This window comes from Tamandua tetradactyla, chromosome X (genome assembly GCF_023851605.1).
Source record: "Tamandua tetradactyla isolate mTamTet1 chromosome X, mTamTet1.pri, whole genome shotgun sequence".
Taxonomy (NCBI): domain Eukaryota; kingdom Metazoa; phylum Chordata; class Mammalia; order Pilosa; family Myrmecophagidae; genus Tamandua; species Tamandua tetradactyla.
The window spans coordinates 7796770-7819452 of NC_135353.1; the positions used below are offsets into that span (position 1 = coordinate 7796770).

The 22683-nt window shown below is 48.5% G+C and overlaps 1 protein-coding gene across 2 annotated transcripts; it reads left to right on the forward strand.

Annotated features, from left to right (window-relative positions):
* The first annotated feature begins 420 nt into the window (after window positions 1-420).
* IDS (iduronate 2-sulfatase) lies at window positions 421-21380 on the forward strand. 2 transcript variants are annotated; one of them, XM_077145104.1, is made up of 10 exons: window positions 422-556; window positions 1454-1590; window positions 2169-2346; window positions 5415-5503; window positions 7852-8052; window positions 9610-9780; window positions 13754-13880; window positions 15611-15784; window positions 16872-17063; window positions 19153-21380. In XM_077145104.1, the coding sequence occupies exons 1-10, from the start codon at window positions 457-459 to the stop codon at window positions 19188-19190; spliced, it is 1407 nt and encodes a 468-aa protein (XP_077001219.1). In that variant the 5' UTR covers window positions 422-456; the 3' UTR covers window positions 19191-21380. The 2 variants fall into 2 exon arrangements, with proteins under 2 accessions (XP_077001218.1, XP_077001219.1); XM_077145103.1 differs by having other exon boundaries at window positions 421-556; window positions 16872-21380.
* The last annotated feature ends 1303 nt before the right edge of the window (window positions 21381-22683 follow it).

Below are 22683 nucleotides of genomic sequence, written 5' to 3' on the forward strand. Positions count from 1 at the left end.
GCTTGCAGGTGAAGACAACGCACGAGCAGAGGCAAAGAGATGAGAAACTTCTGGCTCAGGAAAATGGTGGAGCAGCACAGCGCTAGAAACAACTGCGTAGGCCGGGCAGCAGCTCCAGGCGGTGGGAGGTGGCCCTCGGCCGGCAGGGACCGGGCCACGCGCTGCCGGGATGGGCGGCTCGGGCTCGGCGCTGGCCCGAGGCTCCGCCCGCTGCGGCTGGGATCACGCGGCCGGGCCTCGCGCGCTGCAGGGTACCGTCCCCCGAGGGGGCGGGGCGAGGGGCTCGCGCGCAGGCGCACTAGGGCCGCCGGGCCGGGGAGCCTGTGGGTCTCCGCCCACCCCAGCGCAGTCGGTGTTCTTTCTCGACGCGGTGGCGGCGGCGGCGGTGGCGGCGGCTCCCCGGCCCTCCTGCCGCAGCCTGCCGCCACCGCCCCGAGCGGCTGCGCCGCAGCAGAAATGCCGTCGTCGCCCGGCCCGAGCCTGCTGTGGCTCGGCCTGGTCCTGGGCTCGGTCGGCGCCGCCCTTGAGTCCGCGGTGCGCGCGAACTCGCCCACAGGTATCGACCGCGCCCTCGCCCGGCTCGCGGGACTCCCTCCGTCCCCGCCTCCAGCCCTCCCTCCCTCCCCGCCTCCAGCCCTCCCTCCCTCCGTCTTTCCTTCCCTCCCTTCATCCGTCTTTTCCTCCAGCCATTCTCCCTTCCTTCTCTTTCTCCATCCCTCCCCCATCCTCCTCTCTCTCTCTCCATCCATCCACCCCAACCTCCATCCTTCTGTCTGTACCCTCTATCCTTTCATCCTTCCCTCCGTCATCCATCCCCCATCTTTCCCTTTCTCCGTCTTCCCTCCTTCGTTGTATCCATCCTTCCCTTCCTCTCTCCATCCATCCGTCGTTCTCTCCCTTCCACTCTCCCTCCCTCCACCCACCCCTCTCTTCATCCATCCCTTCCTCCATCCATCTTTCCTTCGTCCTTTCCTTCTTTCCTAAATCTTTCCCTCTCTCCCTTCATCATCCATTCTTCTCTCCCTCCCTCTCTCCATTTTTCTATCCATCCCTCCCTCTCGCCATCCATCCATCACTCCCTCCCTCCATCCATCTTTCCCTCTCCCCATCTCTCCTTCCCTTCCTCACTATCCATCCTTCCCTCCTTCCCACCATCTCTTCCCCCCTCCGTTCCAGGCTTGAGGCCATGATGAAGGCCTAACCCTGCCACCTAGATCTTGGGCTTCCTCTGTGCTCCCCACCCCCACTGAGGCAGAGTGTGGGTGGTACACTCCCAGTGCTACCCCTCCACCCAGTGCCACCCCTCCACCCATTCTCTGGGCCCTACGGGGGCACTGGCTGGGCTGGCAAGGGGTAGGGGCCAGCCTGGGGCCTCTCAGAACCTCAGCACCATGGCGTAGGTGTCAGTGTGGATGATGTCACCACAGCCCCTCCCTTGCTCTCTCCCTGGCAGAGGCCCTGAACGTCCTCCTCATAGTCGTGGATGACCTGCGCCCCACCCTGGGCTGTTATGGGGACAAGTTCGTGAGGACCCCAAACATCGACCAGCTGGCATCCCACAGCCTCCTCTTCCGGAATGCTTTTGCCCAGGTATGTTCGGGGACCTCTAGATGTGGGCGTGTGCCTTGAGCACTGAGGGATGGGGGTATCTTCAGCCACCCTTTAATGGAACCGACGGTGTCAGGCTTCTCTCTGTTTAGAGGGAGCCATAGCTCGGAAAGTGACGTTTAAGGAAATCCACTTGCCCACTTGCAAGGAAGCTTGTGCCTGCAAGGGTGCCCCTTCTCCTTGGCTGGAGGGTATATCATGTCTTAAGTGCTCCAGGTGGTCCTATCCAGCTCTCTTTCTAAAAGAGGTGATGGCCTGTGGCTCAAGGGGGTGGGGGCGTGCTGCAGAGCCGTCGTGAGCCTTGGGTGAGCTGGAGCCAGCTTGTCATGGTGTGACAACCCTGCTCCATGGGCGTTTGAGATGTTATCATGTAGGAGGATCTAGTGATCTCCTGATTTGAGGGGCCAGTTTCCTCCCTTTTTCACACCAGGAAGACTGGGTAAGGCTGTGACATCTGCATGACTCAGCCCCCCAAGCTGTTTGGCTGAGGATCTCAGGATCCTCAGCTGCCAATCTCTGTTTCTTCTGAGGTGACCTAATTCTGCTTCTGTTCTCTATAGCAAGCCGTGTGTGCCCCCAGCCGAGTGTCTTTCCTCACCGGGAGGAGACCAGACACCACCCGCCTGTATGACTTCAACTCCTACTGGAGAGTGCATGCTGGGAACTACTCCACCATCCCCCAGTACTTCAAGGAGAATGGTTATGTGACCATGTCGGTTGGAAAAGTCTTTCATCCGGGTACTACTCGCTGCCCCGAGTCTGGGTTCTCCTTGGGTGCATGCCTGAATAGGGAAATCCCATCTCAGGGTTCGGGCTGTCTTTGCAGGAGGCCAATGCTGCTTTTTAAATACGATTACTTCTTAAGCAGGTTTCATGTTCTCACCCAAAGCAGAAAAGAGTAGAAGGTGTTTTTTTTTTCTGTCAGGAACTCATGCCCTGTGCTTCCTTTGGTGCCTCAGGCATTAAGAAGGGTGCTGGCTGAGGGGGTGGGAGTACTGAGGGTGAATCCAGCTCTGCCCCTCACCCTCTGCATCTCAGGGACCTGGTTGGCAAAGTGAGGGGTGGGTGAGACCTTTTGAGGACCTCCCAGGGGGTTGGGGCTGCCGTGCCCAGTAAAGGGGGTGCCATCTGGTCCGTGAATTAGGTTTAGCAAGAGGAGGAGCGTCAGCTGGTCCCTGGGTCCCTAGAGTGAGCCCCCCAGCCCGGCGGTGCTGACCTTCAACATTGCTTAAGAAACTGGCTCCATTTAATGCCAAAATGGGGATGCCGAAGCACAGACAAAACTTCAAAGCATTTTCTTCCTATTTATAGAAGTAATGACTGTTCATGTGCAAAAAAGTTGAAACAGAAGGAAAAAGTATAAACTGAAGAGCAGAAATCTCTTGCAACCTTGGGGAGATTATCGACCCTTCTATATATATAATTTGGTCCCCTAGATTTTGTTAACACATACAAAATTTTCCCAAGTGGTCACTTCTCCCCCAGCATCAGTTTTAATGGCAGCGTAATAGTTTTAGCTTACAAAAATATCAGAGTTGAATCTCCCACAGAGTTGATTTCAGTTTTTCAGTGTCACATATACCATGGGGACGCATGTCTCTGGAATCCAGGGAGGTAGATTCTTGTCCCAACTCTGCCACTGCTTAGCTCTGCTGTTGACCTTGGGCAAATCCTTCATCTCCTCTTCTGTGAAGCTGGAGCCATAGCTGCTCTGATGACCTCACATGGCACACCCAGGTCCATGGCATTAATGAGCCCCAAATTTGCATTGAAAACAGAAGTGCCGTGAGGTGGCGGTGCTTCTCATTAGAGGGGGCAGCTTGAAAGTTTTCAGTAGCCGTCCCTTTGCTCACTGGTTATCCTGGCAAGCTCAGCAGCCTTCTTCGAGAACCCAGCTGGCCACGACAGGTTGAAGGTGCTGATTAACTTGGCTAAGTCCAGCCTGGATTTGAAGGTGAGTGTGTCAGGTAACATGCTGTGCCACTGAAAGCTCAACATCTATGGAACCTTCTCCTGTGACACTTCTTGCCTGAGCGCTGATAGAGGTGATGAGCTCGGAGAGAGAAGGAAATCCCGCAATGGGAGGAGACAGTGCTTTGGGAATGGAGGCCAAGGAAGGCCAGAGTGATATTCCTTGGCCTCCTTTCTCCTGACCATTTGATTTTGGAAACAGGCTCTAAGTGCCAAGTCCTAGCCGGAGAATAAAACAAACCTTTGCCTTGTAGTCCTTGTGGAGACACATTTTTTGTTTGTTTGACCAGGTCTTTGTTCTCAAGCCCTTGTTCTGTCACCAGTGGGCCTGCTTAGGGGTGAGGGCCTGGTACCTGCCAGCCGGCCCCTCCTTCAATCCTCTCAGCAGTAGGCAGGGTCTCTTGTTATTGTCCTCATTTTCCAGGGAGGGAAGTTGAGACTCAGAGAGGTCAGGCAGCTCACCCAAGGTTGAGTGTGTGCTCAGGGGCAATGTCAGGACTTGAACCCAGGTCTGTCAGCCTCAGTGTGCTCTTTCCACTGTGCTTGCTGTAATCATCAGCCCTACTACTGCTACCCCCAATGCCCCATTCCCTCCATTCCTACCTCCTCTGGCACTCCCTCTTGGAGCCCCCATGTGTCACTGTGTGTCACTGAATGGGTGATGTCACTTGGCCTGTGCTTCTGCTGCTCTTGGCTGATCCCCGCAGGCACCATTGCCTTCAGATCCCTTGCAAACTTCACTGACTCCTGGAAGCCCTCTCTGCTGACCTTCACCCAGCCCCCCATCATCTCTGTGCTTGGGGTCTTCCCCCCCTTACTCTCCCCTTCTAGTTTTTCAACAGCAGCTAGTCCTTCCTTGGTTTCATGTGTTATTTTGTCGCTCCAAATAGACCTTAAACTCCAAAGCTTGGGGGGTGGCTGTCTGCTACCTGAGTGAGCACTAAACTGGGAGTCCTAAGGCATGAGTAGGAGTCCTGCCACACTTATCTAGTAACTGGTTGGCACTGGGCAAGTGCTGACCCCTGAGCCTTCCTCTCCCCATCTCGCCGGTGGTGGCGCTGAAGCCCCTGCCGCCTCTGCCGGAGCAAGGGTGAGAGGCCCTGGTGATGTTAAGTCCGTGAAAGGCTCCATCATGGACTCTGGAAGACAGTCCTACTGTGGCCTTTGGGCATGTCTGATTTTCTGGGAGCTGCCGTAATAACCTACCATAGGCTAGGTGGCTTGAAACAAGAGAGTTATCTTCTCTCCCCATTGTGGTGGCCAGACCTCTGAAATGGAAGGTGCTCCCTCTGCAGTCTGAAGCGGGGACTCCTTCCTTGTCTCTTCTTGTTTCGCCCTTGGCCGGCATCATCACATGGTCTCCCCTGTAACTCTATCTCTTCTCCCCTAATTCTGAGAACACCAGTCATATTGGCCTGACAGCCCACTGACTCTAGTCTGAGCTCATTTGAACTTCACTGATTCCATCTGTAAAGGCCGTGTTTCCAAATAGGATCATATTCACAGGGACCAGGTGGGGGTTAGGACCTCAACATATGTTTTTGGGGGATACTGTTCAGCCCATAGCAGGGTCCCTTCCTCAGACTCTAGTACACATTGCCTGGGCTTTAGGGAGCAGCAGGTCAAATGTTAAAATACTCAAATAGAAACCTAAAGAGTGGTCTGAGGGGCTTCTCTTCTGGCCTGGGTCCCCAGTTTTGTAGTTGAGGACTCAGAGGCCCGAAGAAGGGACATGGCACGTGCCCAATTGCTTATGAAGTTTTAATTTTGGGTAGGAGGGGGTGATGAAAGACCCTTTGGGTTTTATTTAAAGATTTTCTTTGTTTTCCCTCAAGGAGTATCTTCCAACCACAGCGATGATTCTCCGTATAGCTGGTCTATTCCACCTTATCATCCCTCCTCTGAGAAGTACGAAAACACCAAGGTAAGGAGGTGAAAACAACGTTCTGCAAAGGAACCACTTTTCTCCTACTCTAGCAAATAAAGGTCAACCATTGCTGGTGCTACGTGGCCTGTCACACTGGTGAGGCAGCAAGCTATGCGGCTTTCATTTGTGAACAGTGCCTTGGCCGAGACAAGTGTTGGGCTCCTAACCATCGGGCCTAACGGAGCAGTGGCTTTGCTTTAGAGGCTGGTGGGTACTCCTTGTTCTAGACCATTAAGCACTGGTGGGTAAGACTCCTTCAGTGGCTGCTTGGCTCTCACTGTAGCTAAGGCTCCGTGCTGGGGATTGTGGAAGTTGCTGAGACATGGGAGAGAGAAGAGAGACCTGTACTCCGGGAGCCTCGGCCCCAGTCAGGAGAAAGGCACACCCTCCATCTGTTTGTCCCAGACTGTACATCTGTCTGATAAGGGTTTTAAAATTTTAAAGCATTATGGTAAGAAAGGGGAGCAATGAAGAAACTTAATTTTGCTTCAGAGGAAGCCCCAAGATATAAATGAAGCTAAAACCCACATTTAAGAACTTAGAAAACTGTGAAATGAAATGTTTCTCTGAGAATTTTGGAGGCATTGTGGGTAAAGGTGAAGACACTTTTGGGGATAGGGGGCAGGGTAGGGGAGGTTGTTTTAAGTTCTTGGCTACTTTTCATTTCAGAATATAGGGAAAGCTGAGGGCTCCAGTCTTTGGTTTGTAGGCTGAGAAAGAGAGAATGTGATCAGAGGGCCCCATTTTCAGCCCCTAAGTTCCTGAGAACCATCTTGCTACCCGTTTGTGGCCTTGCTTAGAAATGCTGGGCCCCTGTTCCTTCCAGCCCAACCCCCTCCCCCTCCCCATCAGAGCAGCAGGTTTGAGGGTATCCTGAGTCTAGAGGAGGATCAGGTGGTCTAAGGCCCTGGGTGTCCTGCCCAGGATTGGGCTGGACAAGGTAGGGCTATGAAACATCTCTTTGAGATGAAGCAGCAGCTACAGCTGCTCCTAGGTCTCTCTGCTGTAGAAGCCATGGCCAGTGCTCATTTGGCCCTGTGGCCAACAGGGCGACCTTGGGAAACGAAGCAGTAAGTTTCCATTCTGAGCATGGTGTGGCTGAGGATCCGGAAATTCCATGGACTGGAAGGTTACCTTACCCAGTTGACTGCGACCCTGTCACGTACAAACCTCAGTCTGTCTTTGAAATTGAAGATAGGCTTTTTTTTCTTATTTTTTACAGAGATACGATGCTCATGACATAAAATTCACCCTTTTAAAATATAAAATGCAATGGCATTTTGTATATTAAAGAGTTGTGCAGCCATCATCCACTATCTAATTCCAGAATATTTCATTACCCCAAAAAGAAACCCCATACCCATTAGCAGTCACTCCCCATTTGTCCCCGCTTTCCAGCCCTGGACAACCAATAAGCTGTTTTCTCTCTCTGGACATTTGGTTACTCTGAGCATTTAATAGAAATGGATCATATAATATTTGCCCTTTCACGTCTGGCTTCTTTCATTTAGAATAATGCTTTCAAAGTTTTAAACATGTTCTAGCAACAGTCTAACATTAATACTTCCTTTTTGTTGCTGAATAATGTTCCATTGTATGGATATATCAAACATTATTTATCTGTTCATCAGTTGATAGATATCTGGGTTGTTTCTACTTTTTTGGCTATTATGAATTATGCTGCCATGACCATTTGTGTACTGGTTTTTGTGTAGACATGTTTTCAGTTCTTTGGGGTCCATACCTGGGAGTGGAATTGCTGGGTTCTATGGTAATTCCATCTTTAACAAAATTTGGAGGATTTGCCAGCTTGTTTTCCAAAGTGGTGCACCATTTCATTCCCCCTCCCAGCAGTATATGAGGGTTCTGATTTCTCCACATCCTTGCCAACGTGCGTTATCATCTGTCTTTTTGATGGTAGCCATCCTAGTGGGTGTAAAGAGCTATTTCATTGTGGTTTTGATTTGCATTTCCCTAGCGCCCGATGAATTGGCCATCTCTTCCTGGGCTTGCTGGCTATTTCTGTATCTTCTTTGGGGAAATGTCTATTCAGATCCTTTGCCCATCTTTAAATTGGCATATTGTTTTGTTCAGTTGTAGGCACATATTTTTGTCAGTGTGCCTTAGTTTTTTTCAATTAATTATGGCCCAGAGACAGGATGACGAGCTAGAAGGCAAATATGGGTGGATGCCTGGAAAAGAAGAAATATGTCTGCGCCAGTTCTCCTTCTAAACGACTAACTCTTAAGGGGCTGGCAACGTAAACATTAAATCCACATGTGTAACCTTCGTGGTTTCGGTTTGTGGCATTCAAAACGCTGGCTTAGTATATTTTGTTTTGAAAGACATGTAGGGGGCATGATGGAGAACTACACGCCAACCTGCTTTGCCCCGTGGATGTGGCAGATGTGCCTGAGGGCACCTTGCCTGACAAACAGAGCACCAAGGAAGCCATACGCTTGTTGGAGAAGATGACAACGTCAACCAGTCCTTTCTTCCTGGCCATTGGGTATCATAAGCCGCACATCCCCTTCAGATATCCCAAGGTGAGGAGCTGGCTCAGGGTCGTTCTGACACCAGAACAGCTGTGTCATTTGTTGAGGGAGAGGTTTACACAGCGGAGGTGGCCACATCCTGCTGTCCCCGTCACTTGGGATACCTAATGTGCATTAGTGTCCTAAGGGGTCAAGGTCTTGAGACATGTAAAGAAGCTTGTTGGAATCCCTTGGCTTTCCAAGTCCCTCCACTGGGGGGGGTGGTGGGGTGGGGGGGTGGGTTATTTTCTTTGCTTGAACTCAGTGAAAAAATGTCTTGTTGGCTGGTGGACTCGCCAAGGAGAAGTGAGTCACAGCTGGCCACCAAAACTTGCTTTCCAGAATGGTCCTGATGTGTTTCCAGGAAACCCAAAGCCCTCTTCAATGACAGCCTTCCCCCCCACCTCCAACCCTGTTAGGTCAGACCCCTTAATCATAGGGCACTGCATTGCCGGTCAGAATCTCAAATCCTGTACTTGTGTGTATATCCTTTAAAACTTTTCTCTTTCTGTAGTCTTTTTCAGCTTTTCCCCATTGTGTTTACCCCAAGACCTGAGTAGCCCATCCTCTTGATATCGTAAAGAATGCCCCTTGTTTATAAAGAGAGTAGAGATCAGGAAGTATACACTTTGATGCTGCGAGTACTATAACTTGCCTTCAGTCACCCAAGGGAGCTCACCTTCTTAGCAGGTGCTGTCAGCTCACCTGATGGAAGCCTTGTGGCTTCGTGCCCCTTGTACAGAAAAGAGTTGTCCTAGCAGGTCTAAGGCTGCTCTCCTTAGAAAAACCTGCTTTCAGAGTTCGCCCTTGGCTGGCATTGGGAATGTAGATTTCAAGAGGGCCCTACCAGCCCCAGAACTGCGAAGAGTGGCTGCTTGTGCCTCAACCACTTGTACAGACCATGTGGTTTATGCTGAGCCCCTGCTTTCCTTTTAGGAGTCTGGAATTTGGGTACATGCTAGGAAGAGGGTACCTACATGCCCAGCCCCTAATAAAACTCCTGGGTGCTGGGTCTCTAAAGGGCTTCCCTGTTGGCAGCATTTTACACGCGTGGTCTCAGCTCATTGCTGGGGGGATTAAGCACATCCTGTGTGACTCCACTTGGCAGAGGACTCGATGCTTGCGCTTGGTTTCTTCCAGACCTCGCCCCATATGCCTTATCCCCATACGTCTTATCCCTTTGCTGATTTTTCTCGGAATTGGTTTGCTGCGGTGAATCATAGCTGTGAGTAGGAATGTACACAGAGTCCTGGGTGTCCACTTCACAAGTGACCAAACCTGAGGTTGGTCTCAGGGACGCCCAACACACCTCTCCATAACTTTCCTGGTTGGTAACAAAGTGGGGACTGGGCATGGGCTTGTGTGAGGGGTGAGAACCTGTCATTGCTTGGGGTGTAGGAAATACAAGTTGCATGATTTTATTTGCCATTGGCAGCTTGGAAGGGTGACCTAAGGCCACTTCCATTTGAGGTCAATCCCTGGGGAACATTAGGGAGTGGCCAGTAGGGTCACAGCCTGGTGCCTTTGCCACCAGCATGACAACCTTGTCCTTTTGTGTTTTTTCCCAAGGAATTTCAGAAGCTGTATCCTTTGGAGAACATCACTCTGGCTCCTGATCCCCAGGTCCCTGCTGGCCTGCCCCCAGTGGCCTACAACCCCTGGATGGACATCAGGGAGCGGGAGGACGTCCAGGCCTTAAACATCAGTGTGCCCTACGGTCCGATTCCTGTGGACTTTCAGGTACCGATGACATTGTTGGGGGAAGTTCTGGGCATGGATGGCATAATGTCATTGGCGAAGCCACTTTGCTTGGTGGCCCCACAGCACAACATCTTAACTAAGAATCTTCTCTGTGCAGGCACCCTGTACAGGGTGCCAGGATGGGGGTATGGTCTGTGGATCTTGAGGATCAGGCAGTGCTAATGGATCAAGAGCCTCCCAACCAGTCTCTCAGCTTCCAAAGAAGGGCACATCCAGAGAACATGACGTGGTGGTGTATTGGCTGTGGGCACCAAGGTGGGGAGGAGGCTTGGATGACCCTCACTTGTTCGTGGAGGATGTTGTTTGATCCAGGTGACGGTGTATCAGCCAGAGGGTGCTGGGTAACTTCTTTGCAGACCAGAATGCTTGGTTTGCTTATCACAGCAGGTTCCCTCTGGGGGTGAGTCTATATGGGAGCTCATCCTTTCTTAGGTGGCTTAGGGAGCAGGGCCTCAGGGTAGAAGGGAGCCAGGGCACTGTCACAGCCAGTGCCCAACAGCTGTGACGTCTGATGTCCCATCGCTACGATATGGGGGTGGAGCAGCCACCAGGTTCGAATCTTCAGGCTGACTCATCAGCCCCCCTTTCTCTCTGGAGAGTCCTGAGGATATGATGTCCAATGCTTTTCCAGAATATTTTACATGGAGCCCTGCCTTTCTGTCACCTCCTGGATGCCCAGAGAGGCAGACCTCATTGGATGGAGGAGGGCAGTGTTTTCACCAAGTGTGCTTCCTGGACCAGCTGCATCAGAGCTGCAGGGAGGGCTGGAGTGGGGCCTGAGAATGTGCATTTCCAAAAAACACCAGGTGATTCTGATGCACTTAGAAATTTGAGAACCACTGAGCTAGAGGACAGTTAAAAAACAAAAAACTACGGTAGCAGAAAACAACAGGCAGGAATCCCTTACTACACAAACTTATTTGGCCCCAGAATTTTAACAGCAAGAGTCTGGGCTTGAGGGATTCTGCATGCCTTAAATCTGTTGAGTTCCTGGTTTTCAGGTGGCAAGTGGTGAGCATTTGGAAAGCAATGGACTCGTCAGTTTGTTTGGTTCATAATTTCACCTGACAGGGGTTCAGACAGCCAAATTGCTCATATTGCAGCTCTGGGACTGCCCCTAAATGCCTTATTAGTGACAGCTACCTGAAACGGCCCTTTAAAATGGACTATGAACCAGGAAGCACGCTCAGCATTTTATGCATGCCATCTCGCCAGATCCCCAGGAAACCTAGTGAGGTCCATGCTGTCCTTATTGTCCAGGTGAGGCAATGAAAGGTAGAGAGGTCTGGTGACTTGCCCCAAGTCACACAGTTAGTGCCAGGTGGGGCCAGGTCTCACCCCTGATTAGGTCTGACTCCAAAGCTCCATGGTTGATTTTGCTGGTTCAGAATGATCTGTGTTCAGCTGTAAGCTTCTACCCTGTACCAGCTGTATGACCTTTGTCAAGTCACTTCACCTTTCAGAGCCTCAGTTTCCTTATCTGTAAAATGGAAACAAGAGAGAGAAAAGTTTTTCGTGATAATTCCTACTTCTAGGGTTTACCAGGAGGACTAAAGAGAACGTGTGAAAGCTTCTCAGTCCTATCTCCAGCAAGCCCTCTCCTCACACCCCCATCCATTACTGGTGTCACCACCCAGCGGGGCCACGCAGATGACACCATGACCAGTCAGCCTCCCCAGGGTGCTCAGCAGCTGGTCCCCCACCCCACAGTCACCTTGGACTTGGACCTGGCTCATTGTCTCACTCACCCCCAAGGCTGCCTTCCACTTGCAGCTATGGGCATCCATGTGTATCCTGCCTCACTCTTGAGCCTCTTGGTTTTGTGCCCTCATCGGCCCCTAGTCCTCTACTTTAGCTGTACTTGAGCCAGCAACCTCTGTGGCCACAGTAGGGAGTTTGTTACCTCCCAAGCATGCTCATCCTTGGACACCACCCTCACCTCAGCCTTCTCTACCTATAGCTGCCTTCCTCCATGGCCTAGTTCCCTATACAACCTCTTGGGGATCGCTAGGGCAGGAACACCTCACATCCCTACCCCACTTCTAGGTCCCCACTTGGTTTTGCTCCTTTCCTGTACAGCTGATGGCCCCTTAGCACACCCCCATTTGTTCTTCTACCTGCAGTACCCAGGTCACGGCATGGTCCAGCCACCCCTTTTGCTCTTAGCTGTGGATCCTGAGAGCTGCTGGAGAGGATCCACGCAGCCGCGAGATGGAATTGCCTTCCATGCACAGCCTCCAAGCCCAGCAGGGCAGCACAGGGTCTCTGCTCAGCTTCCTCTCAGTTGCCTCCCCTGCAGCTGCTCTGAACCCTCGCCGCTTCCACTCAGTCACTTGTGTCCCTGCTGCCCAATCTCTCAGCAACTGGCTGTACTTCCTGTTTCAGAAATGGAGGCAGTCAGACAGGCAGGGGGTGGGGTCACGTACAGGATGGATGTGGCTTCAGAGCCTGACTGTGACACTTGCCAGCTGTATGACTCTGGGAAGTTAATAAGCCTCTCTGAGCCCTAACAGAGTGGTTGGGATGATGATTGGATATGGTGGCCTGCAGGTGCTCAGTATATGGGTGCTATTAATAATAACTTCCCTCATCAGCATCCAGAATTGTGTGTGTATATGTTCTGGTCTCCCAGCCTAGCCCTGTTCTCAGAGGAAGAGCAACAGGGACCCAGCTCCCTGCACCCCATCTTTTCCCATCTCTGCCAGGTCTCCCCCACCCCCACTTTCCCATCAGCCTGTAGGTCTGGTCCCTTTGTCCCTCCCATCTTCAAAAGCACCACCTCCCTTGCTCCTGCCTTTTCCTGCTCCCTTCACATTCCCTTTCCAAGGTCTTTTGTGACTCTATACTGTAGCCCCCTGCTTAAGGTGTCTGACCTTTGTTTGTCCTACTGCAAATTCTTGGTCATCTTTCTCAAATGCTCCCTCTTCTGTGAAGCCTTCCCTGATTGTCCCAGCCAGACTTAAGGGCTCCTTCTCCCATGTTACCCCTTGGCCCCATCAGATATGCATGTGCTTTTCTTGTTTCCATGTCTGTGCCCTGGCTGGACTGGCAGCTTACTCATGTCTGCCTGTAACCCTATCTCCAGGGGCCAACAAAAGAAGGATTGAGCATGCTTGGGTGGGACACAGCCCTCCTGAAAAATGTCTTTAATCTCCAGGAAGACCAAAGCACCCCAAGTTACAGACTGAAGACTGTCTACCGGAAAGTAGAAGCAGGCTAGGGTTCACCCCACACCTTCTATGTCAGATGGCTGGCTGTTCTCATTGCATGGGGACAGCGGCTGAGTCTCATCGTTGCCCTCACGCTGGCAGGTTCAGCGGACACGGCAGGGGTTGGGCAACTGGCGGAAGCTGGGCTGGGCCAATAGGCCAGCAGCTGCCTTGCTCCTCACCTCTTGTGGGTGGGTTTATCTCCTTTCTCAATATATATGAATGCGGCTAGGGGAAAGCCAGCTCAGGAGGGGCTGGTGGCTCCCTTTCCTCAGCTGCCAGGGTTCCATCAGGTTCAGGGACTGTGGATTGTACTCTGCTCCCTCATCCTTCCAACTCTCTTCTGCTTGCTGGGAATTGGTTAAAAAGTTGCTGCACACGGGCTGGGAACGTAAGCATTTATAGCCTGCTGGGTCTAAAGCGATCAAAGGAAAGTCCCTCCCATCCTTGTCCGTCCTCTGGGACCCATGATAATATGTGAAGGAGACGGAGAGGAGTGAATAGTACCTGTTGCATCTGTCCCCTGTGATCTGTCTCCCAAGGTGAAAGCTGACTAATGTAGACAGGAGTCTTATTTCGGGACCTGCAGATTTGGCTGCAGCCGCTCAGGCGAGGGGTCACAAAGGGCATCAACTGGAGGGCGGGCATTGGGGAGTGGGGCGCTTGGGAGAACCCCATCTCCATGGGGCTACGGTGACCAGAATTGCAGCCACGCTCATCATCTCTTGTTTTGAAATACACAGCGGAAAATCCGCCAGAGCTACTTTGCCTCTGTCTCATATTTGGATACGCAGATCGGCCACCTTTTGAGTGCTCTGGATGACCTTCAGCTGGCCAACAGCACGATTGTGGTGTTCACATCAGATCACGGTAAGCATTTTGAAAAGCCCTAGTGAGTCACTCAAAGCATCTGAACTTTTACATGAAGCCTGCTTTCTTTAAAAAAAAAAAAATTAATTGCCTTAAAGAGGGAAGGGCTCTCTTTTGTGCATCAGTGGGACCCAAACCTGGGGTCTTGGGGGGGTGGGGTGCTTTTATGATCAGCCTGTTAGTAGTGGGACCTCTACATAGCCAGTAAAGGAGAGCAGGCTCAGAGTCCCCTTTTCTGGTAATGCCACAAAGAATGTGGCTGATGTACCTTCAGAGCCTTCACATGCACCCCAGGCTTCGGGGTTGGACTCTTGAGCTCCAGGCTTCTCGACTCTTAATCTTTTAGCATTCTGGCCAGACTGGGGCCACATGACCTCCAAGTTGGTGTCCTAGAAGCCTGTAACTCACCTGCCCATTCCCCAGCCCTCATGGGTTAAAGGTTGCCTTGTTCTCTTGGACAGAGTGGAGATGGAAAGGGGTGTAGCTCCCCCTCATGTATCCCACAGGGCTAATCTACTGAGGAAACTGCCTCTCACTGAACTCCACCAAACTCTGTGAAAATCTCCACTGAATTCCCCAACCCTTATAGCCAAAGGGAAGAGGGGTTCTGCTGGCATCACTGAGCATGTGTGGGTCAGTGCCTGCTTTGTTTAATTACTGATAGGTGTGAGATTCTTTTCCCTGGTGGTCTTAAGAGAGCGTGCTTATCACATGACAAGTTCCAATCTGGGTCCCCGTGAATCCTACCACTCTGTTTGCAGGGCAAGTGTTGTCTGTAGACGGAGCCAGGGGATCTAAGGCTGTAAAATGCATAATCATGTTTCTAACGTCAGCACAAGCAGTGGCAGGGCAGATAAGTACAACAGTATTTAAATGCCTTCTTGAATCCAAGGCAACTTTTGTTTCGGTCTTTGGTTTTGGCTGTTTGTTTTTTTTTTGTTTGTTTAACACCAAATACTAAATGTACACTCTCTGTTGTGCATAGTTTTATATCAGAAAGGGTGCTCAAACCTAAAAAGTTTGGGCATGGTATATTGAGCTATTTTTTTACAAGGGATGATTTAGGTCAAGGTTAAGGATGATTTAGGTCAGGGTTAAGGATGGTTTTCAGTCAGTTAAGGGTTAGGAATCAGATGTCATGTTTTTCTCTGTCTGTGGCTATCTGAAAGTTTGAGCCAAGATATCCTCATCTCTTTTGAATTTGAGCTCTGCTGCATACCACGGTCTCACAGTTCATTTTTTGGTGGTCCACATCCAAAGGTGGCAACATGAGCTTTTGGGAGGGACTTGCACCAAGGATGGGCCAAGGACAGGGCAGGGCAGTGGTGATTCCACAGCTTTAGGGCTCCCCGTTTGGTCCAAAGTGAGCCAGCCTTAACAAGTGAGGGGTGTCTGTGGGGGAGGGCACTGGTCCTCCAGAGCCCAGTGTGGGTCTATATCGCAAATTTCTTGTTAAAAGAGTTTTGAAGATTTGATTTGATTTTACTAGTTTAGTTTCAGAATATTTATTTTAGTTTTAGAAGGCTTCTTCATTCATGACAAATGTCGAACTTTGAACAAAGCAGTCCTCAGGTGAAATCACCCTTTCTTGTGGTGATTTTAGAAGAGTTTCTTCTAGACAGTGGTTTCACTTCCTCTAGTTCTTTCACCAGAAGTGAAATGGTGTCTAACGTAGATAGTCTGAGATGTGATGATTCATTTTTGGTTACTCTGTGCTTCTTATGAACCAGGCTGGGCTCTAGGTGAGCATGGAGAATGGGCCAAATACAGCAATTTCGACGTCACCACTCGTGTACCCCTGATGTTCTATGTTCCTGGAAGGACGGCTTCGCTTCTGGAGGCAGGCGAGAAGCTTTTCCCCTATTTGGACCCTTTCGATTCCATCTCAGAACTGATGGGACCAGGTATGAAATAGGATGACAGTAATGGTCCCCTTAGTTTTCCATAAGCACCTCATCCAATCAGAAGTCAGAGTTACCCAGCCCACCTTCCGTGACATTGTCCTGTCTGCACATGTTTCCTGAGCTCCATCCGGGCTTGGGCTGGAGGGAAGAGTGGCAAATCAGAGCCAACAAATGTGGACCCCATCCACGAGGGATCTCAGGATGGGGAGAGACAGCAAGTGGCATCCTCCTGAGATGGGAACATTTTTGGCCTGAGCCACTAATTGCCATTTCCCGAGAAGGGGAAGAGTGTTGGAGGAAACTTTCAAGGGAAAAATCCAAAGTTTAGGCTGGCAAAGTGGGATAGGCTGTGGGAGACACATGTTCAAAGTTCAGGGAAGAGGTGCAGGCTAGAGTGAAAATTTGGCAATAATCTGGATGACAGTGCAGTTTCAAGAATTTGTAACTTGTGGAACTGTCACGTCTCCCAACAAAAGTTTCAGAAAGGATTCTCAGCCTGTCAAAAGAGTTCTCCTGGCAAACTGAAGCACTCAAATCCTGCCTTGAAACTTTTTAGCCTCTGTATCAGTGATTTGAAACAGTGCATGTAGAGCACAAACCAAATGTCTAGAAAATACAATTGGGCCATCTAAAGTTAACCTGGAAGGCCAAATGGCAGTCCAAAACAAAGGTAAGCCAAAACAGGAATCAGTATCAAGTGCAAGATAGAGAATTTTAACTTGTGGCAAATGCAGAAGCTCAGAAAGGAAGTAACCTACAGGGTGATACTGATACTCAGAATCTCCTCTTCATTTTACCCAGTGGATAAAGAGGAAGCAAGTATTACATCAGAGCTTCCAAATTTGAAATCTTTAAAAGGACCACCGGGCTATGTGCACCATCATTTTACATCCTGTTATTGAATGCGTAGTTAGCAGAGGGTGAGATGGTGTAGCATTGGCTCTGTTCCTAAGATTCTTTGGCTAAAATAGGTGCTGTAAAAGAGAGAAGGGCAATGTGTGCAGGCCACACAGGTTACTTTGCTCATCCTGTCAGGCTCTGGCTGGCTTCCCTAAGTAACATTCTGCTGTACTGCTACCCGTTGCAGGCAGGCAAGCCATGGCCCTCGTGGAACTTGTCTCTCTCTTCCCGACGCTCGCTGGACTGGCAGGACTGCAAGTTCCACCTCGCTGTCCCATACCATCGTTTCACGTTGAGCTGTGCAGAGAAGGCCAGAACCTCCTGAAGCATTTTCGATCCCATGACTTGGGAGAAGCTCCGTACCTCCATGGGACCCCCCGTGAGTCAATTGCCTATAGTCAGTACCCCCGGCCCGCAGACTCCCCTCAGTGGAATTCTGATAAGCCAAGTCTAAAAGATATAAAAGTCATGGGCTATTCCATACGCACGATAGATTATAGGTATACTGTGTGGGTTGGCTTCAATCCTGATGAATTTCTGGCTAACTTTTCAGACGTCCATGCAGGGGAACTGTATTTTGTAGATTCCGATCCATTGCAGGATCATAACGTATATAATGATTCCCAGGTTAGAGACCTTCCCCAATTATTGATGCCTTAAGTTTTGCCAACACAAAGGGCAGGTCCGGTGAGAAAATGAGCTTGGGCTGGTTATTTTGTGATTTCCTGTAATATTGGAGCCCACCTAAGGAGTAGGCAATCCCTACTTGCATCAATTTGGCCTAGAGAATATGTAACAGCCAAAACTTTGAATTTAGTCTTTATGAATTAAAAATTGGTGGTAATTTGAATTGGGGCTGGGCTGAGCTTTTTCTTTCTCTTTTTTTCCCCTTAAACAGTCTAAGTAAGTGTAAAGTGAAACAACAAACTAAAATTAGGCGATCCCTTTCTAGATATCAAGACCATCATAACCAAGCATAATACTCAAGACACAAATTTGTGGAATTTAGTGGATTTCAAAAAGTAACCGTATTATCAAATTAAATTCTGTACTGAATTCATGGCTCTTTTGCTTTTAATTTAATGGTATATTTCATTTAGCCCAATATAGTCCAAATACTGCCATGTAAACTTGTAATCCATGTCTCTTTCTAAAACGTCAAGTTAAATAGTAATGCTAAAAAGCCAAGGACTTGAATTAAAGTCTCTCTTCAATAATGTTTGTTTCTAAGGCCACAAGATTTCAATATCCAAAGACAAACTGTACATGAGGTGATTAATGTGGAATTTCTGCATCAAATTTCTTACCGTTTATTATGATGCTCAATTAAACTTTGAGACATGAGATATATGAGAAATTCAGTGAAAATTCTTCAGATACTTTCAGACTCCAATGATAATTTGTTAGCAAATACTATGACCCTTGAACTCAAAGGGAATGAATGTATTAAAAAGTACTGCCGTTCACAGTGAAAAAGATTTCAAGATGTAACTGTTCTCTGGATTTAATCACTCAGAACCATATTACTGGTCTCCTTTTTTAGGGGTGGTTAGGTGCAGATATCCGTTTACCCAGGAGGCAAAAAATATTCTACTTCTGACTGCTAGTTAAAAAAAGCATTAATTTTATTCAGTTCTGTATTGCTTTGAGTATTGTGAAAACTCCATTAATATATTATTAAGTAATTTTCCATTCCCTAGATTGTAGTTGTGTTTTCCCTAAATATAAGAAATAACCAGAAAGGCAGGCAGTGGGAATGAGCTTTAGTCTATGTCCTCTTCTGTAAATCGGATGGAATATTTACAGCTAATATTTACATGAAGGGGATTAGGAAACAAGATTATCAGTACTTATTGGAAGAGTCTGTACCTTTCTAAACATCTCACGTGGTCCTGTTTTGAAATATGAGTAAGTTTTAGTAAATCTCTCTTTACAGATGCTTCACAGCTTATAGGTAATTGTTTGTGAAACATAATACAGCAAGTTGGAGTAAGCTGCTGCAGTGTATTATATCGTAACCCAAATAGACAAGATATTATATTAAAAGATTACTTCAACTCAGTAAAACGTCAAAGATAGAGATGATTTTTACTCCTTGGCCTACAATAGAGATAGTAACACGGTGGTGACACAACGGCCCTCTCAGATGTTTGATGACTAACTTTTCTGGCAACAGCAGTCTCTCTCCTGATACTGAAGCTTGACTGTCTTCTGGAAGCTTTGGCCTTTGTGATCAGTTTCCTTCAGCTTTTTCTTTGTCCCCCTGCATCCTCTTGATCGCTCTCATCACCTCCACTGCGACTTTCACAGTACAGTTTGTGACTTCCTTGTGACATGTTTATATATCCTCCACCATTGTCATGTAAGTTTTCACACAGGCCATCTGTAAACGTCACTTCCATTTGTTGCTCCAGGTTGCCTACCATCTGTAAACGTCATCCTTTCTTATTTTGTTTCTTGGGGTGCAGTTTTAGGATCAAGACTCCCCATATTCTCCTCTCCATGAAGATGTAAGCTGAACCAGGCCGGAAGAGAGTGAGGTGACATGCACCTGTCACGTGCAGCTGCCACTTTTAACTGTAAATCTGTGACCCTTTCCTTTAGCTGCATGTTCTGGGTCTAGGTCTGTGTGGGGCACTTTTGCTTGTGGCTCTGTCTATTGTAGAAGTTTTTCTATCTCGTGTCGTCCACCTGAGGGCATAGATCCAGAATTCTTCTGTGTTCCTTAGGTTTCAGTTTCTTTGGGCCTTCCTTTGCCTAGCTCTCCTTTCAGAAGCGAAGGCTGCATTTCATGTCTTGTGGCATGTTCTTCTAAACGATCTTACGAGTTACGGTTCCTTTTTGTGTTGCCGACACTGAATGCAATTTTGAACATTTCCCTTTGCACGGCTCTGGCACACGTTGGGATGAAGGCCACTTTCTGGATATCGAAGCTGACCACATTTCTTATCTTGACCCCCATCTTTGTTGTGTCTCTAGTCCCACTGTATTTTATGAATGGCTCTCCAGTCACATTATTTTTAGAAATCCCCATTTCATGTGAGCAGGGTTCATTTATATGGTTTCATTGCAAGCAGAACTAGTAATCCAAGAAGTTTTGCATGAAATTTAAGTTAATTAAAATGAAATCAAAGTTTGAACACCACATTCACAGTCACTTTCATCACATTTAAAGTGCTCAGTAGCCACTTGCAGCTGCTACCATCTTGGACAGCACACATCTAGAACATTCCGGTCATGGCAGAAAGCTCAGTTGGACAGAACTGCCCTCACTTATCTCCGAATTTGAGCTGCATCCACCTGCTGGTGGGCAGGCCCTTCTCATGAGCTGTACAGACCCCGTGCTTGCCTGCAAAGCCTTGTCCAGAGGTGAGCGAAGTATATTTGGTTTGAGTGTAGAGTAAGGGAGTTTCATCACAGAGGCCACTGGCCTCTTCCCCTTCACTTCCATTGCCATGGCCATTGTGCAGCCCTTCCCACCTCCTTCCCTAGTAGTTGCCCTCCCTCACCTTTTTCCGCCCTCGTTCCTAAAGGAATCCATGTGTCTTCCTGAAATCCCACTTTGATCTCTGCCCTTTGAGAACACCGTCAGTGCCTACTACAGGGTCTAGTCAGACCTCCGCTGAGCAGTCAGAGTCTTCCCTGATTCCACAAATCCCCTTTCCTTGGTTGACCAGCTTAACAACTGGTCCCTCACCATCCCTTGCCAATTCCAACCCCCCATCCACTTTTAGATTCTCTCCCACCTCCTCTCTACCGATCCATTCATAACCATTCTTCACAACCAGTGACCATATCACCGAGAGCCCGAGGTTTTTGCGATGCCCTAGGCTGTATCAAGGGATGAGATGAGCATTGCCGAAGGGTCTTGTGTTCACCTTAATTAAAAAATAAGAGAGAGATTTTTTTCTGATTATAAAATTGATATGTTAATTATAGAAAAATTGGACAACAGAAAAGTAGCAAAAGATAAAACGAAACATAAACATACCAGAGATAATCACTTAATATCTTGTCTTTTTGGGGGTGCGAAATTTTTACATGGTTGTGATCATACTATGTTCTCTATCATTTTATATTCTTTTTTTTTTCTGCTATAACCAAAGCATTACATGTAGTTATTACAGACTTTTGCAATGATACTTTATACTGGTAGTAATAGATTTCATTGTGTAGTTTTACCGTAACTTGCTTAACCTTACTCTATTGGAAATTTAGATTTTTGACCAGCTTGTCAGTATTATAAATAATGCTGTAATGGACAACTTTGTGAATAAAATGTCTGTCTGTATTTCAGATTATTTCCTTAGGATAGACTCTCAGTGCCAAATTGTCAAAAGCAGCTCCATTTTGCGCCTCTCCCCACTTACTTGCTGCCATAGGGTAATCAAACTGAAAAATAAAGCAAACAATCATGTAAATAAAAAGCAGCAAATCAACCAACTAGCTAACCACCCAACCCCTACAACAGGAGGTGAAAAGGAGTTCCTATTTTACTTTCTAATTCTTTGCAGTGTTCTCTTTGTATGCTTGTCATTTATAGTTCCTGTTGTGTGAAATTTGGGTTATGGGTTTCACTTTTTAAAGTAATTAAGCGAACTGATATTTTCTCATGTGATTTTTCTTCGTGTCTTTTCTGATTAAACGTGGAAACCCCTCCCCAGTCTGGAGATTGAATAAATATTCATTTCACTTTGCTTTTGTGTGTGTGTGTGTGTGTGTGTGTGTGTGTGTGTGTGGTTTGGTTTTATACAGAACTTTCCCTGTCTCTTCACCCTCTTTTATCAGAGTAATATATGCTCGTGTTGTAAAATTTGAAAAAAAAATGTGAAAAATGATGAGGATGAAAAGAATCCTGTCCCCAGTAGATAACCCCAGTTAAAATTTGTGAATTTCTTCCCACTTTTTCCTCCCCATATCCACATGCACCGGTAGGGGCAAATTTCCATCTTTCCTTAGCTGAAATCTACCGCACATAAGCACGTATCCTGCTTTTTCAGTCTAACCCAATGTTAGCCTAGTTTTTCATGTCCCTGCCAGTTCTTAGTTATCAGAGGTAAAGACTGTAGCCCCCACCCCCCTTCCTGCACTCATATTTAATGTACTTTAAAATGTTGGCCTGTGGGCTGGGAGGGGAGCAAGAAGATTGGCTCCAGAGGACAAGGTTTCTCTGAATGATGGAAAGATGTTGCCTCCCTCCACCTCAGTTGTACTTTCCCACAGCCCGCAAGGTTCCCCAGCCATCCACACCTCCCTGCATCAGGGGCTTTTGGTATAAATTCCCAAATGGGGTCAGCACGGCCACTGGTTCATGTGGCTCAGCCCCTTCTCCATCCCCGAGCCCATCGTGCAGGTTGAAGCTCTTCTGCGGTGTCTTGGGAATTCTAGCCTGGGAACTGGGATTGAGCTCAAATCTGGGTTCCCGCTTTGACCTCTGCCCATTGTCTCTCTTGGCCTTGGCTGTGTAGCCTGCTATGGTTGAGTTGGCTGTCAGCCTAGCACCTCCTGCCCCAGGGTGCTCTCCGGGGCAATCTCCTGGGTCAGAACCCTTACTGGCTCTCAGACCTTGCAGCTTTCAGGTCATTTGATATGGGTAGTCCATTCTCCAGGACTTTTTACTGGCCACTTGATGGCTTTTCTTTGGAATCAGAGTTTTCTGGCCGTTATTCCCCAATCATCAAAGGATACAAAGATGCCTTGCTTTAAGTCTGCATCCTGGACAAGGGTCCTGGCTTTGGATGGAGGGGCGTCCAGGGTGGAGGGAACAAATGTGGCTGGCTCTGGGCGAAGCACCTGGCATGGCCCCGGCAAGAGGAACAGAGCTCTGTGGTCAGCAGGGAGCAGCAGCGTGGGTCTGGAGTAGTCAGCACATGCTGGGAATAAAGTTAGGACAAAGAGCTTTATTAGGGACAACAGTCTGTGCAGTCAGAAGGTTTGGAACAGGATCAGGCTGCTGTTTACCAAACGATGGCCCTCATTTATTGTCCTTTCAGGTGTGT

Coding starts and splice junctions, on each gene's coding strand:
- IDS (XM_077145103.1), top strand. CDS start 457: ATGCCGTCGTCGCCCGGCCCGAGCCTGCTGTGGCTCGGCCTGGTCCTG. Junction 5,504..7,851: donor AGAAGTACGAAAACACCAAG/GTAAGGAGGTGA, acceptor TTGTTTTGAAAG/ACATGTAGGGGGCATGATGG. Junction 13,881..15,610: donor GGTGTTCACATCAGATCACG/GTAAGCATTTTG, acceptor CTTATGAACCAG/GCTGGGCTCTAGGTGAGCAT.